Source organism: Genypterus blacodes, unplaced genomic scaffold (genome assembly GCF_046128005.1).
Source record: "Genypterus blacodes isolate CSIRO-AG114 ecotype Tasmania unplaced genomic scaffold, CSIRO-AGI_Gbla_v1 ptg000291l_1, whole genome shotgun sequence".
NCBI classification, from domain to species: domain Eukaryota; kingdom Metazoa; phylum Chordata; class Actinopteri; order Ophidiiformes; family Ophidiidae; genus Genypterus; species Genypterus blacodes.
In genome coordinates, this window is record NW_027467082.1 from 300,240 (window position 1) to 317,711 (window position 17,472).

Genomic DNA, 17,472 nt, shown 5'->3' on the forward strand with positions numbered 1-17,472 from the left:
ATGACTTTGTTACAAGTATAATTCATCAATGAGGTAAAATGCTGTAGTTGTTAATTTTTACTCAGGTACAAGTATTTTTTGGATCCTCAGGTATTGAAAGTAAAATTATCTCTTGCTCCTCAGGTTAGCATTCAGAACTTGTGATACAGACATGAACAAAATCTCTATTTCCATAATATTATATTATCTTAATCACTTTTTGACTTTTTTATTCAAAATATTTCAGAGCTTTGAAAAATAATGGACTACAAATATAAATTTTACTTAGATGTGAAGTCCAGTAAACATAATTATTGATATATACTATATATACTCCACAAAACGACAAATTCATCTATTGATACTGTGATGAAATATTTAAACTTTGTTGCTCTGCACCACAAACAAAATCAAGGAGCCTTCAAGTTAAAACTTGATGAGAACTGAATAATAACTGAAGGTCTGAGACAAGAGCATCAACACAATGTAATCAATTATCTTGTTTTTCATTTCTGTGACATACTTGATACACTTCAAATGTAGATAACAAATAAAGAGTAAGGGACATTATCATCTAAACATATACAGCAGGACCTGCAACACATTCAGTTTAAGTTAATGTATGAAAAATAAACTCATTTTCTGGGGGAAGTATTGAAATATTAAAAGATGACTCATACACACAATCCAAGTATTGTCTGCTTGTAATAGGACAGTCTGACCTGGAGCCTCTTTTATAGCCTGTCAGTTTCATTTTCTATGCAAAGTGAACTTCCTTCCAGTCTCTGGCTTCTGTGTATCCAGTAGATACAGAGAAGCTGTACATGAGTGGCAGTACTGTAGCCACTCCCTCCAAGACATCCTGATGCAAATCTCTGGTGTGTGTTGTATATTTCTGTCCTGCTCACTGGGCTTGTGTTTGTGTGGAGCCTCAGAGGTCAAAAGATGATTTTTCTTCTGTTTCTCGCTCTCTCTCTGTCCCGTGAGTTCTCCTCTTGTTGATTGGACTTTTTAAGAGCCAACATGGATTCATGATCACTCAGTGATAGAAGGACATTTCATTGATCATTGTCTTATGTTCCTTGTCATTCTCTCTGTCTCTCTGTTTCTCTCTATCTCTTTGTCTCAGCAGGGTGCACAGGTCAGAGTATGGAGTCCATTCCTTCCAGTTCAGTGGTGAAGAATCCCGGGGAGACTCTCAGTCTGTCCTGCAGGGGATCTGGCTTCACGTTTAGCTGCTGTGCTATGACCTGGATAAGACAAACTGCAGGAAAACCGTTGGAATGGATAGGGAACAGTTTCTCTACTGCAAGCAGAAACACGTATGTCAGCAGTTTGAGAGGACGTTTAGAATTAAGTAGAGATGATGCCCAAAGCACAACATATCTGAGACTGCCCAACCTGAAGCCAGAGGACTCTGCAGTCTATTACTGTGCCAGAGACTCACAGTGATGAGAACAAGGAGAGAGGCTTTACAAAAACCCAAAGAAGTGTTTTATATATTGACCTCCAGGGGGCAGCAGGAGGTGTAAATGAAGACAATGAGGACTGCTCCTTAGTTGATGTGAAGTCAGTGTGAAATAAACAGCTGTGCTTATGGTTGAATGACTTTGCATGTATGAAAGTGTAATGATGAATATTATAATCATGAGTTATAGTGACAAGCAAGACATTTTCCAAAATCAATAAAGCAATAATATTCATAAAAGCACAATATTCATAAATAATAATCAGAGGTTAATCTGTGTCTGCTCTTTATTATTGTGCTGGAGAGCCACAGGGACTAAAGTTAGCTGAGCAACTGGACAAAGTCCTACTGTACTCATACTTACACTGAGCTGATATACCCATCATACATACCCATATAGTTAATGTCTTTATACTTAGGTATATATACAGGAGCTGCACTGTCAGTTAATCTGAGGTCTGTTTATCATCTCCAGAGACAGCAGCAGACAGCAGCAGGTGTATCTCCACATCAACACCATACTAAACACTACAACAACCTCTAATATTGAAGATTCTGCTGTTTATTATTGTGCTGGAGAGCCACAGTGAGACAGGAGAGAGCAACACTCTGTACAACAACAATTACAATGCTAAGTCCCAGTAATTTTCCTAAAATCTGAAGTCAAGGAGCCTTCAAGTTAAAACTAGTTGAGAACTGAATAATAACTGAAGGTCTGAGACAAGAGCATGATCACAAAGAAATCATTTATCTTGTTTTTCCTTTCTGTGACATACTTGATACACTTCAAATGTAGATAACAAATAAAGAGTAAGGGACATTATCATCTAAACATATACAGCAGGACCTGCAACACATTCAGTTTCAGTTAATGTATGAAAAATAAACTCATTTTCTAGAGGAAGTATTGAAATATTAAAAGATGACTCATACACACAATCCAAGTATTGTCTGCTTGTAATAGGACAGTCTGACCTGGAGCCTCTTTTATAGCCTGTCAGTGTCCTTTTCTATGCAAAGTGAACTTCCTTCCAGTCTGCTATAAACTCTTCCTATCATGCTGTCAGCTGAGGCAGAAGGAGAGAAGCTCCCAGCAGATCACCTTCAATACCAACCATGTTCTCTGTAGCTCTGCTGCTGCTGCTGCTGTCTGCTGGATCCTGTGAGTTTCACTGAGACTCTTTTATAGGTCTCACTCTGTTCAACAGCGACTGAAGATTGAACATGTTTTTCTTTACAGGTGTGAGGTGTGAACAGCTGACACAGCCAGCCTCTGTGAGTGTGCAGCCAGGTCAACAGCTGACCATCAGATGTCAGGTCACCTATGCTCTTAGCTATTGGACAGCTTGGATCAGACAGCCTGCAGGGAAAGGACTGGAGTGGATTGGAATGAAAGATACTGGTAGCTCCTACTTCAAAGATTCACTAAAAAACAAGTTCAGTATCTCCTTGGAAACGTCCACAAAGACAGTGACTCTGAACGGACAGAATATGCAGCCTGAAGACTCTGCTGTGTATTACTGTGCCAGAGACTCACAATGATACAAACAATCAGTGGACCTGCACAAAAACCCCTCAGTGTCTGCACAGTTGTTCATGAAGCCACCAGAGGGGGCGCCATCACACCAATGTTTTTCTTGACTTTTCTCTCTCTAACTCATAATGTGAGCAGTTACAACAGAGAGGAATGAAGCACAATACAGATTCTGCTGAAACATTATTTTGACACAATCTGAAATCTCCAAAAAGTCTCTTTAGCAACATTTGACTCATCACCGTCAATAATGATGAAGAGCATAAACACATGAATGTGTTCACTGAATCAGAACTGTGAGGTGAACTTCATGTGATGTGGAAAATATAACTATTACAGATACAACATGGAGGAGCAAGAACCAGGAAGCTGCACTTGTGTTAAAGTATAGATTCATCATTTATTCTTCATTCCAAAATGACTTTGTTACAAGTGAAATACATCAATGAGGAAATATGTTTGAGTAAAATGAATTTAGCTGTTGATGTAAATTCCACTCAAGTACCAAAAGTATATATTGGCTAATAACTGTACTCCAGTACTGAAAGTAAAATAATCTCTTGCTCCTCACGGTGACATGCAGAACTTCTGATGCAGACATGAACTAAATCTGTTTATCCATAATATTATGTTATAAACATAATATCTACAAATAATAATAATGTCTACTAATATATATTTACAATTATTACTCTTCATATTTTTGTGCTACTCAGGTTTCAGGAACAACACAGATAAAACATGACTAACACTGAATCCACTCAGATACAGAGAAGCTGTACATGAGTGGCAGTACTGTAGCCACTCCCTCCTCCCTGTTTTTGGTTGCGTGCACTTTGTAAAGATCAGGAGCACCGGCAGTTGTGATGTCATCATTTGTATGTAAAGGTGTATTTGAATAACCTCTGACCTTCATCACAATGCAAATACAGAGCTGCAGAGTGCTTACATCTGTCCTCACACTGACTGGCTGTCTCACTGTGCTGTGTGGAGCAGCTGACTTCACATCTTCAACTCTAGGATGGCCAACAAACTGTGCCTTCTGCTGACAGCTCTCTTCCTGCCCTGTGAGTGTGTGACGCTTCATGCTGCTTGAAACAGGAAAAAAGGTTTTTGGTTGTTTTACAGTTCCTCCTTATTCTCCTTTGTCTCACCTTCTGTCTGTTCTCTTGTTGTTTGGCAGCTGTGAATGGCCAGGCTATGGAGTCCATTCCCTCCACTCCAGTGTTGAAACAGCCTCAGGAAACTCTCAGTCTTTCCTGCAGGGGTACTGGCTTTACCTTCAGTAGCCATGGGATGAACTGGATAAGACAAGCTGAAGGAAAAGCTTTGGAATGGTTGGGGATCATTTACACCGATGCAAGCACAACATATGCCAGCAGTGTGAAAGGACGTGCAGAAATCACAAGAGATGATAGCAACAGCATGCTTTATCTGAGACTGCCCAACCTGAAGCCAGAGGACTCTGCAGTCTATTACTGTGCCAGACGCACACAGTGATGAGAACAAGGAGAGAGGCTTTACAAAAACCCAAAGAAGTGTTTTATATATTGACCTCCAGGGGGCAGCAGGAGGTGTAAATGAAGACAATGAGGACTGCTCCTTAGTTGATGTGAAGTCAGTGTGAAAGAAACAGCTGTGCTTATGGTTGAATGACTTTGCATGTACGAAAGTGTAATGATGAATATTATAACCATGAGTTATAATGACAAGCATAGGCCAAATAAAAAGCTGGATTTGATAGGAAACGCTGAGGAAAATTGCCATAATCAATAGAGACAATATTCATGAATAATAATCAGAGGTTAATCTGTGTCTGCTCTTTATTATTGTGCTGGAGAGCCACAGGGACTAAAGTTAGCTGAGCAACTGGACAAAGTCCTACTGTACTCATACTTACACTGAGCTGATATACCCATCATACATACCCATATAGTTAATGTCTTTATACTTAGGTATATATACAGGAGCTGCACTGTCAGTTAATCTGAGGTCTGTTTATCATCTCCAGAGACAGCAGCAGACAGCAGCAGGTGTATCTCCACATCAACACCATACTAAACACTACAACAACCTCTAATATTGAAGATTCTGCTCTTTATTATTGTGCTGGAGAGCCACAGTGACACAGGAGAGAGCAACACTCTGTACAAAAACAATTACAATGATGAATCCCAGTAATTTTCCAATCATTTGAAATGAAGGAGCCTTCAAGTTAAAACTAGTTGAGAACTGAATAATAACTGAAGGTCTGAGACAAGAGCATGATCACATATTAATCAATTATATTGTTTTTCCTTTCTGTGACATACTTGATACACTTCAAATGTAGATAACAAATAAAGAATAAGGGACATTATCATCTAAACATATACAGCAGGACCTGCAACACATTCAGTTTCAGTTAATGTATGAAAAATAAACTCATTTTCTAGAGGAAGTATTGAAATATTAAAAGATGACTCATACACACAATCCAAGTACTGTCTGCTTGTAATAGGACAGTCTGACCTGGAGCCTCTTTTATAGCCTGTCAGTGTCCTTTTCTATGCAAAGTGAACTTCCTTCCAGTCTGCTATAAACTCTTCCTATCATGCTGTCAGCTGAGGCAGAAGGAGAGAAGCTCCCAGCAGATCACCTTCAATACCAACCATGTTCTCTGTAGCTCTGCTGCTGCTGCTGCTGTCTGCTGGATCCTGTGAGTTTCACTGAGACTCTTTTATAGGTCTCACTCTGTTCAACAGCGACTGAAGATTGAACATGTTTTTCTTTACAGGTGTGAGGTGTGAACAGCTGACACAGCCAGCCTCTGTGAGTGTGCAGCCAGGTCAACAGCTGACCATCAGATGTCAGGTCACTTATGCTCTTAGCAGCTATTGGACAGCTTGGATCAGACAGCCTGCAGGGAAAGGACTGGAGTGGATTGGATCAATATATACTGGTGACTCTTCCTACAAAGATTCACTAAAAAACCAGTTCAGTATCTCCTTGGAAACGTCCACAAAGACAGTGACTCTGAACGGACAGAATATGCAGCCTGAAGACTCTGCTGTGTATTACTGTGCCAGAGACTCACAATGATACAAACCATCAGTGGACCTGCACAAAAACCCCTCAGTGTCTGCACAGTTGTTCATGAAGCCACCAGAGGGGGCGCCATCACACCAATGTTTTTCTTGACTTTTCTCTCTCTAACTCATAATGTGAGCAGTTACAACAGAGAGGAATGAAGCACAATACAGATTCTGCTGAAACATTATTTCAAATGACACTCAGTGAATCTGAAATCTCCAAAAGTCTCTTTAGCAACATTTGACTCATCACATTTAATAACGATGAAGAGCATAAACACATGAATTTGTTCACTGAATCAGAACTGTTTTATCATCTTTATGTGATGTGGAAAAATAAATATAACAGAAACAAAGAGGAGGAGCAAGAACCTGGAAGCTGCACTTGTGTAAAAGTATAGAGTCATCATTTATTCTTCATTCCAAAATGACGTTGTTACAAGTGAAATACATCAATGAGGTAAAATGTTTGAGTAAAATGAACGTAGATGTTGATGTAAATTCTACTCAAGTATCAAAAGTATTTTGTGGATAATAACAGTACTCAAGTATTGAAAGTAAAATAATCTCTTTCTCCTCTTGGTGACATTCAGAACTTTTGATTCCGGCCTGAATTTAATCTGAATTACCATAATATTATGTAATCTCTGTCACTTTCTGACTTTTTATCTAAAATATTTCATTGACATTTTTTTTGCCAACATTGCAATTCTTTTTAATTTTTTGTACCACAGTGGCCTAAATATCCATCCATCATCAAAGGTTGGAAAATAATGGACTACAAATATATATTTTAATTTGGATGTGTAGTCAAGTAAACACAAATATTTCTGAATATATATTTACTAAGTTAAGTACTCTGAAAAGTACTGTGTTGGTCCACATCACAAACAAAAACATTAGCAATGATAAATCGCACATCTATGAGTAATTTTCCAATAATCTGAAATGAAGGAGCCTTCAAGTTAAAACTAGTTGAGAATTGAATAATAACTGAAGGTCTGAGACAAGAGCATCAACACATTGTAATCATTTATCGTGTTTTACTTTTCCTTTACATACTTGATACACTTCAAGTTCAAATTCATATAACAAATAAAGAGTTAGGGACATTATCATCAACACATATACAGCAGGACTACGGCGCAAAAATCAAATCCATCAGACAGACAAATGCTCTTATATCTTTGGTTGCGTGCACAGGAGCACCGGCAGTTGTGATGTCATCATTTGTATGTAAAGGTGTATTTGAATAACCTCTGACCTTCATCACAATGCAAATACAGAGCTGCAGAGTGCTTACATCTGTCCTCACACTGACTGGCTGTCTCACTGTGCTGTGTGGAGCAGCTGACTTCACATCTTCAACTCTAGGATGGCCAACAAACTGTGCCTTCTGCTGACAGCTCTCTTCCTGCCCTGTGAGTGTGTGACGCTTCATGCTGCTTTAAAGAGGAAAAAAGGTTTTTGGTTGTTTTACAGTTCCTCCTTATTCTCCTTTGTCTCACTCTTCTGTCTGTTCTCTTGTTGTTTGGCAGCTGTGAATGGCCAGGCTATGGAGTCCATTTCCTCCACTCCAGTGTTGAAACAGCCTCAGGAAACTCTCAGTCTTTCCTGCAGGGGTACTGGCTTTACCTTCAGTAGCTTTGAGATGAACTGGATAAGACAAGCTGAAGGAAAAGCTTTTGAATGGTTGGCGTATATTAACTCCGCTGGAGGTACAACATATTATGCCAGCAGTGTGAAAGGACGTGCAGAAATCACAAGAGATAATAGCAACAGCATGGTTTATCTGAGACTGCCCAACCTGAAGCCAGAGGACTCTGCTGTCTATTACTGTGCCAGAGACTCACAGTGATGAGAACAAGGAGAGAGGCTTTACAAAAACCCAAAGAAGTGTTTTATATATTGACCTCCAGGGGGCAGCAGGAGGTGTAAATGAAGACAATGAGGACTGCTCCTTAGTTGATGTGAAGTCAGTGTGAAAGAAACAGCTGTGCTTATGGTTGAATGACTTTGCATGTACGAAAGTGTAATGATGAATATTATAATCATGAGTTATAATGACAAGCAAGACATTTTCCATAATCAATAAAGAAATAATATTCAAAAATGCACAATATTCATAAATAATAATCAGAGGTTAATCTGTGTCTGCTCTTTATTATTGTGCTGGAGAGCCACAGGGACTAAAGTTAGCTGAGCAACTGGACAAAGTCCTACTGTACTCATACTTACACTGAGCTGATATACCCATCATACATACCCATATAGTTAATGTCTTTATACTTAGGTATATATACAGGAGCTGCACTGTCAGTTAATCTGAGGTCTGTTTATCATCTCCAGAGACAGCAGCAGACAGCAGCAGGTGTATCTCCACATCAACACCATACTAAACACTACAACAACCTCTAATATTGAAGATTCTGCTCTTTATTATTGTGCTGGAGAGCCACAGTGACACAGGAGAGAGCAACACTCTGTACAAAAACAATTACCATGATAAGTCCCAGTAATTTTCCAATCATTTGAAATGAAGGACCCTTCAAGTTAAAACTAGTTGAGAACTGAATAATAACTGAAGGTCTGAGACAAGAGCATGATCACATATTAATCATTTATCTTGTTTTTCCTTTCTGTGACATACTTGATACACTTCAAATGTAGATAACAAATAAAGAGTAAGGGACATTATCATCTAAACATATACAGCAGGACCTGCAACACATTCAGTTTAAGTTAATGTATGAAAAATAAACTCATTTTCTGTAGGAAGTATTGAAATATTAAAAGATGACTCATACACACAATCCAAGTATTGTCTGCTTGTAATAGGACAGTCTGACCTGGAGCCTCTTTTATAGCCTGTCAGTGTCCTTTTCTATGCAAAGTGAACTTCCTTCCAGTCTGCTATAAACTCTTCCTATCATGCTGTCAGCTGAGGCAGAAGGAGAGAAGCTCCCAGCAGATCACCTTCAATACCAACCATGTTCTCTGTAGCTCTGCTGCTGCTGCTGCTGTCTGCTGGATCCTGTGAGTTTCACTGAGACTCTTTTATAGGTCTCACTCTGTTCAACAGCGACTGAAGATTGAACATGTTTTTCTTTACAGGTGTGAGGTGTGAACAGCTGACACAGCCAGCCTCTGTGAGTGTGCAGCCAGGTCAACAGCTGACCATCAGATGTCAGGTCACTTATGATTTTGGCAGCTTTTACACAGCTTGGATCAGACAGCCTGCAGGGAAAGGACTGGAGTGGATTGGAATGAAATATACTGGTGCCTCTTTCTACAAAGATTCACTAAAAAATTAGTTCAGTATCTCCTTGGAAACGTCCACAAACACAGCGACTCTGAACGGACAGAATATGCAGCCTGAAGACTCTGCTGTGTATTACTGTGCCAGAGACTCACAATGATACAAACCATCAGTGGACCTGCACAAAAACCCCTCAGTGTCTGCACAGTTCCACAAACCCACCAGAGGAGGCGCTATGAGACCTCACAATCATTCAAGACTGATTCCCTTCTTAACATGTTAGAGGCCACTGAATGTTATTCAATGATGCAGATATTTTCTTTAATGTGAATTAATTTTTAATTGATGATTCATCAAAAATTATGAAAGTGGGGACATTTTAAAGAAACAATTTAACTGACAGCGTAGTAAAGTGACTGGACACTCAGTGAATCTGAAATCTCCAAAAAGTCTCTTTAGCAACATTTGACTCATCACCGTCAATAATGATGAAGAGCATAAACACCTGAATGTGTTCACTGAATCAGAACTGTGAAGTGAACTTCATGTGATGTGGAAAATATAACTTTTACAGATACAACATGGAGGAGCAAGAACCTGGAAGCTGCACTTGTGTTAAAGTATAGAGTCATCATTTATTCTTCATTCCAAAATGACTTTGTTACAAGTGAAAGACATCAATGAGGAAAAATGTTTGAGTAAAATGAACTTAGATGTTGATGTTAATTCTACTCAAGTATCAAAAGTATTTTGTGGATAATAACAGTACTCAAGTATTGAAAGTAAAATAATCTCTTTCTCCTCTTGGTGACTTTCAGAATTTTTAAAACCGGCATGAATTTAATCTGAATTACCATAATATGATGTAATCTCTGTCACTTTCTGACTTTTTATTCAAAATATTTTATTCACATTTTTTTTTTCCAACATTGCAATTCTTTTTAATTTTTTGTACCACAGTGGCCTAAATATCCATCCATCATCAAAGGTTTGAAAATAATGGACTACAAATATATATTTTAATTTGGATGTGTAGTCAAGTAAACACAAATATTTCTGAATATATATTTACTAAGTTAAGTACTCTGAAAAGTACTGTGTTGGTCTACATCACAAACAAAAACATTAGCAATGATAAATCGCACAGCTATGACTAATTTTCCAATAATCTGAAATCAAGGACGCTTCAAGTTAAAACTAGTTGAGAATTGAATAATAACTGAAGGTCTGAGACAAGAGCATCAACACATTGTAATCATTTATCGTGTTTTACTTTTCCTTCACATACTTGATACACTTCAAGTTCAAATCATATAACAAATAAAGAGTTAGGGACATTATCATCAACACATATACAGCAGGACTACGGCGCAAAAATCAAATCCATCAGACAGACAAATGCTCTTTTATCTTTGGTTGCGTGCACTTTGTAAAGATCAGGAGCACCAGCAGTTGTGATGTCATCATTTGTATGTAAAGGTGTATTTGAATAACCTCTGACCTTCATCACAATGCAAATACAGAGCTGCAGAGTGCTTACATCTGTCCTCACACTGACTGGCTGTCTCACTGTGCTGTGTGGAGCAGCTGACTTCACATCTTCAACTCTAGGATGGCCAACAAACTGTGCCTTCTGCTGACAGCTCTCTTCCTGCCCTGTGAGTGTGTGACGCTTCATGCTGCTTGAAAGAGGAAAAAAGGTTTTTGGTTGTTTTACAGTTCCTCCTTATTCTCCTTTTTCTCACCTTCTGTCTGTTCTCTTGTTGTTTGGCAGCTGTGAATGGCCAGGCTATGGAGTCCATTCCCTCCACTCCAGTGTTGAAACAGCCTCAGGAAACTCTCAGTCTTTCCTGCAGGGGTACTGGCTTTACCTTCAGTAGCTATGGGATGCACTGGATGAGACAAGCTGAGGGAAAAGCTTTGGAATGGTTGGCGTATATTAGCACCTTTGGAAGCTCAACATTATATGCCAGCAGTGTGAAAGGACGTGCAGAAATCACAAGAGATGATAGCAACAGCATGGTTTATCTGAGACTGCCCAACCTGAAGCCAGAGGACTCTGCAGTCTATTACTGTGCCAGAGACTCACAGTGATGAGAACAAGGAGAGAGGCTTTACAAAAACCCAAAGAAGTGTTTTATATATTGACCTCCAGGGGGCAGCAGGAGGTGTAAATGAAGACAATGAGGACTGCTCCTTAGTTGATGTGAAGTCAGTGTGAAAGAAACAGCTGTGCTTATGGTTGAACGACTTTGCATGTACGAAAGTGTAATGATGAATATTATAATCATGAGTTATAATGACAAGCATAGGACAAATAAAAAGCTGGATTTGATAGAAAACTGATGAAAATTGACAAAATCAACAAAAAACAATATGGATAAATGTATAATATTCATAAATAATAAAAACAGGTTCATCTGTGGTGCATTGATGTCACATTGATGATAGACAATGTGACAACAAAAAGTGTAACTGATAGTCAAATATGTGGAGTGTGAAGCTTCTATCAGTGATGGTGACAGCACTTTACTACTCTCAGTCAATCCAGGGCCGCTTGATCATCTCCAGAGACAACAGCAGACAGCAGGTGTATCTCCAGATGAACAGCCTGAAAACAGAAGATTCTGCTGTTTATTATTGTGCTCCACAGCCACAGAGACACAGGAGAGAACAACACAAACACTCAACACACAAAGCCAAGTGAAGAGTTGCTGTTTATACTTCACATTCACAAAACAAATAAAGAATGAAGGACATTAACATATCAAAATAGATAGATAGATAGATAGATAGATAGATAGATAGATAGATAGATAGATAGATAGATAGATAGATAGATAGATAGATGGATAGATAGATAGATAGATGAAACATGAATGAAAACCTATTAAGCGTCTACAAATCAACAGGTGAAAAGACGGAGCTATTAAACAATAATTTCTAAAACAAATCCAAGTATTGTCTGCTTGTAATAGGACAGTCTGACCTGGAGCCTCTTTTATAGCCTGTCAGTGTCCTTTTCTATGCAAAGTGAACTTCCTTCCAGTCTGCTATAAACTCTTCCTATCATGCTGTCAGCTGAGGCAGAAGGAGAGAAGCTCCCAGCAGATCACCTTCAATACCAACCATGTTCTCTGTAGCTCTGCTGCTGCTGCTGCTGTCTGCTGGATCCTGTGAGTTTCACTGAGACTCTTTTATAGGTCTCACTCTGTTCAACACCGACTGAAGATTGAACATGTTTTTCTTTACAGGTGTGAGGTGTGAACAGCTGACACAGCCAGCCTCTGTGAGTGTGCAGCCAGGTCAACAGCTGACCATCAGATGTCAGGTCACGTATTCTTTTAGCAGCTATTACACAGCTTGGATCAGACAGCCTGCAGGGAAAGGACTGGAGTGGATTGGAATGAAAAGTACTCATTACACTTTCTTCAAAGATTCACTTAAAAACAAGTTCAGTATCTCCTTGGAAACGTCTACAAACACAGCGACTCTGAACGGACAGAATATGCAGCCTGAAGACTCTGCTGTGTATTACTGTGCCAGAGACTCACAATGATACAAACCATCAGTGGACCTGCACAAAAACCCCTCAGTGTCTGCACAGTTGATGCACAAAGTGACCAGAGGAGGAGCCCATGTATTTTCACACTTTAAACTGATCAGGAAGAAAGATGCACATGGAGGGCAATGTTTTATTATTGAGGCACAACTTTAATTGTTAAAAATAAAACAAATAAAACAGTTTTGTCTGACCGCTCTTCAGTTTCTTTGACTAATGTTTATATCATTTAAACTAACACACCAAAACAGAAAGACAACTCCAAAGCATCTGACGAATGGAAACATATTTGATCAATGGAGTTTGCTAGATTAAATCACTTTTGACGAGGCTGAGAATACAAATCGCAGTACTTGAATAGCAGTAAATGTCACATTGAATCCCCAAACCACAGAGCCATAGTGTAAAATTGGCATCCAGCTATTATCAGCAAATGCCAAAACGGGTTAAGGGTGACACTGAATGCACCAAAGTTTGTAACATGAACAGAACACATTTTTACATCTGAGTAAATATGTTTTTAACAATGAAATAATTCAGAAAGAAGAAAACATTCAAGATTGCTTTTCCTCTATTTCCTCTATTTCCACACACGCTCTATTAGCTGTTGCCCATTTGACAAACAGTGCTTGTCTTTGTGATCTTTAAGTTCCTCCAGATCAGGACTGGTAACAATGCAAATATGAGGATTGAGCCACAGTCTCCACCCAGTCTGTCCGTATCACATATATCTCTTCATCTCCAGCAGTGGCAGATTCAGTAAGGTTTCCACCATGGCAGCTGTGGAAAGTGTCTTCCTGTTGGCTCTCATTTCAGGTGAGTGAAGTACTTATTCGCTGTTGGACAATGGATCGCCTGCTGTCTTCCCATCATCTAAACTCTGCGTGTGTCTCTCAGCTGTTGGTGGCCAGTCCCTCACCTCCTCAGAGGCTGTGGTCAGGAGCGCCGCAGAGTCCGTCACACTGTCCTGTAAGGTGGATGGACTTCCTCTTGCATGGCTGCACTGGATTCGTCAGAAACCAGGAAAAGGACTGGAATGGATCGGACGTATTGACAGTGGAACTGGAACAATATTTGCCCAAAGTCTCCAGGGCCAGTTTACCATCACCAAAGACACTTCCCGAAATGTTGTGTACTTACAGGTGAAGAGTCTGAAAGCTGAAGACTCTGCACTTTATTATTGTGCTCGTGAGGCACAGTGACACAAGAGCAAGCAACGCTGAACAAAATCATCACAGAGCTTTTCAAAGAGCGACCCTCCCTCCCCTCCCTCCACTGTAATGTCTACTTACCACAGTATAAAGTATTACATCACCATGAATACAGACTGAACATCCATATATAATTCAATTTGCTTAATGAATAACCAAGCACAAAAGATCTACTGAGTGAGCAGTTCAACCATTCACAATGATGACACGCTGTATATTTGATACAAACAACACTCGCTAACATTTGTAGAAACATTATAAATGTGAAACATTGACCTCTGCAGTACTGTAGGAAATAAACATCAACTAAATGTCACCTAAAGTCATTCAGAATTCACAATAATATACAGTAGTTGTAAAGTCCTTTCCACGTTTATACAGAGATTGTGTCGTCTCTACTTGAACCTGTAGTGGGCGGCCAAACTCCTTAGATGTACAATCAAGCACTACTCACAGTTCACCAAACACGAGTTAGAGTCCAGACCAACTTCACGCCCTGTGAGGAGGAGTCAATGCAAAACTTGGATGTCTTCCTCCTCTACATATGTGACTGCAGAGAGGCTGACAGAGAACAGTGGACACACACTTTAGCATGATGGACTACAGGACAGGACTGCTGCTTTTAGCTGTCTGCTGGGCAGGTGAAGCTCTACACATCTGGATCTGATGTTTCCAATGATGCCAAGAATGCACTTCAATGTATATAATGATCTTTTATTATCTTGACAGGTGTTGCTGCTCAAACTCTGACACAATCTGAAGCAGTGGTTAAAAACCCTGCAGACTCACACAAACTGACCTTTACAGTCTCTGGGTTCATAGTCAGCAGCTACTGGATGGGTTGGATCAGACAGGCTGCTGGAAAAGGACTGGAGTGGGTTGCTGCTCATACTGGTAGCACTGCTCTCTACTCTCAGTCAGTCAAGGGCCGGTTTATCTCCAGCGACAACAGCAGACAGCAGGTGTATCTGCAGATGAACAATCTGAAGACTGAAGATTCTGCTGTTTATTATTGTGCTCGAGAGCCACAGTGACTGAAGTTGTGAAGCAGCTGCACAAAATCCTACTGAACTCACACTTTGAGAACACTCACTGTCTCACATCACTGACAGCTCTTTGAATCCTTAAAAACTGTACAAAGTTTTATATTTCTCCCTCTTAAACCCAAAATACTAACTAGAGCTACAGCTGGAATAAGATATAGAATAAAAAATAAAATGAATATCGCATATTTAGGAAAATATTGATAATGAAATGTCCACATGAACAAATAAACAAAAGATGATAGAGTTAATAAATTAAGAATATCTCTCATATTTAGGCAAAGGAATTAAGTGAAAATCAACCAGAACCTGATATTGAACAATAGAATAACCAACACTAATAACACCACCACTGTAAACACTCACATGTTCTTTTGTTTTGCATGATATTTTGCTCCAGATGCATGGAATCACAGATGCTGGCTGAGATGTGGGAGGAGTTTGCAATAAACAAATTGTGTGAGGGAGACAGCTCCCATCATATTTAAAGGGCTTTCATTGCTTTGAAGCCATACTAAGCACGCTGTAAACATGGCTGACATGAAGCTAACGCTCTTGCTCGCTGCTCTGTTTGTTTGCACGGGTGTTAAAGGTTGGAGCATAACCGAGTCTGGACCGGTGCTGAAAACACCTGGAGAATCCCACAGACTCACCTGCACAACCTCAGGGTTTAGTTTTAGTAGCTCAAGGTGGAACTGGATCAGGCAGGCTGTGGGTAAAGGACCAGAGTGGATCGCTTTCATACACACAGATAGTTCTCCCATTTATTACTCCCAGTCAGTCAAGGGCAGATTCACCATCTCCAGAGACGACTCCAGCCAGAAAGTCTACCTACAGATGAACCATCTGAAGGCCGAGGACACTGCAGTGTATCACTGTGCAAGAGGAACACAGTGGGAAACAGTAACAGAGACAACATACACAAACCACTTCCTCTATTTAGCTGAAGCACTGGAATGTTAGTCAGTTGTTGTCAGTTATTTGGCATCAGAGTAGTTTAATCATGACCCACTCTCTTTTTTCTAAACTATTTATATTGAACTATTGATTTGTTTGTGTACTTAGCATATATAATGTAGAAATGATACATTATATAATATATATAAATATATATAATTATCATTATTATCATTATTATTATTATTTTATAATGTTATACTGGAGACAGAAGTTTAGAGAATAGTTTCATTCCTCCAGATTCAAATGTAACATATTTTCCTGTAAACCTATGAAGGGTAGATTGAGTTTGTTGTACATTGATGGTCATGAAATGACAAAAAAATCAACCAGTGATCTTTGCTGTTGTGCTGTGTGACAAAGGCTTTATGTAGAAAAAGATCCTGTATGTTTCTTACATGTAAATATATGAACAAAATTAATTTTGCAGTTCTACATTTTGACTAAACAGCAACTGAGAGCAAAGTCCAGTCCAGTTGTGTCCTTCCTCCCTGTGAGGAGGAGTCAATGCAAAACTTGGATGTCTTCCTCCTCTACATATGTGACTGCAGAGAGGCTGACAGAGAACAGTGGACACACACTTTAGCATGATGGACTACAGGACAGGACTGCTGCTTTTAGCTGTCTGCTGGGCAGGTGAAGCTCTACACATCTGGATCTGATGTTTCCAATGATGTCAAGAATGCACTTCAATGTAAATAATGATCTTTTATTATCTTGACAGGTGTTGCTGCTCAAACTCTGACACAATCTGAAGCAGTGGTTAAAAACCCTGCAGACTCACACAAACTGACCTGTACAGTCTCTGGGTTCACACTCAGCAGCTACTGGATGGGCTGGATCAGACAGGCTCCTGGAAAAGGACTGGAGTGGGTTGCTTCTGATGATGGTGGCAGTGGTTACCACTCTCAGTCAGTAAAGGGCCGGTTTATCACCTCTAGAGACAACAGCAGACAGCAGGTGTATCTGCAGATGAACAATCTGAAGAATGAAGACTCTGCTGTTTATTATTGTGCTCGAGAGCCACAGTGACTGAAGTTGTGAAGCAGCTGTACAAAATCCTACTGAACTCACACTTTGAGAACACTCACTGTCTTCAATCATGAAAAGCTTCAGCTGTATAAAATGACCTCAGAAACAAATGAGCTCATGTTAAAAACACAACAAGTCCATAATGTTCTTCCTTTATAATCCACATACAGTTTCCTGACACTGCACCTCCTCAGTTGTTGTTGGTGGAATTGTTGCTCTTATCTAAAAAAGGAAAAAGACACAGTACTTCATTCACAATAACAATTCAAAATACATTAAAAATCTATATTGATACATTATTATTTATTCATTATGTGTACATTACAACGTACCAGCTCATAAATGTTATAATGTAT

General features: G+C 39.4%; 3 gene segments (V, D, J or C); all 3 read left to right on the forward strand.

Moving 5' to 3' along the window:
- Positions 1–4,170: 4,170 nt before the first annotated feature.
- LOC142988020 (Ig heavy chain V region 914-like) lies at positions 4,171–7,910 on the forward strand. The segment is given in 2 exon segments: positions 4,171–4,230; positions 7,623–7,910. Coding segments are annotated over 2 exon segments (348 nt in total).
- Positions 7,911–13,646: 5,736 nt separating this feature from the next.
- On the forward strand, positions 13,647–14,075 carry LOC142988021 (immunoglobulin heavy variable 3-74-like). The segment is given in 2 exon segments: positions 13,647–13,689; positions 13,771–14,075. Coding segments are annotated over 2 exon segments (348 nt in total).
- Positions 14,076–15,658: 1,583 nt separating this feature from the next.
- LOC142988022 (immunoglobulin heavy variable 3-48-like) lies at positions 15,659–16,090 on the forward strand. The segment is given in 1 exon segment: positions 15,659–16,090. A coding segment is annotated over 1 exon segment (432 nt).
- Positions 16,091–17,472: the final 1,382 nt, after the last annotated feature.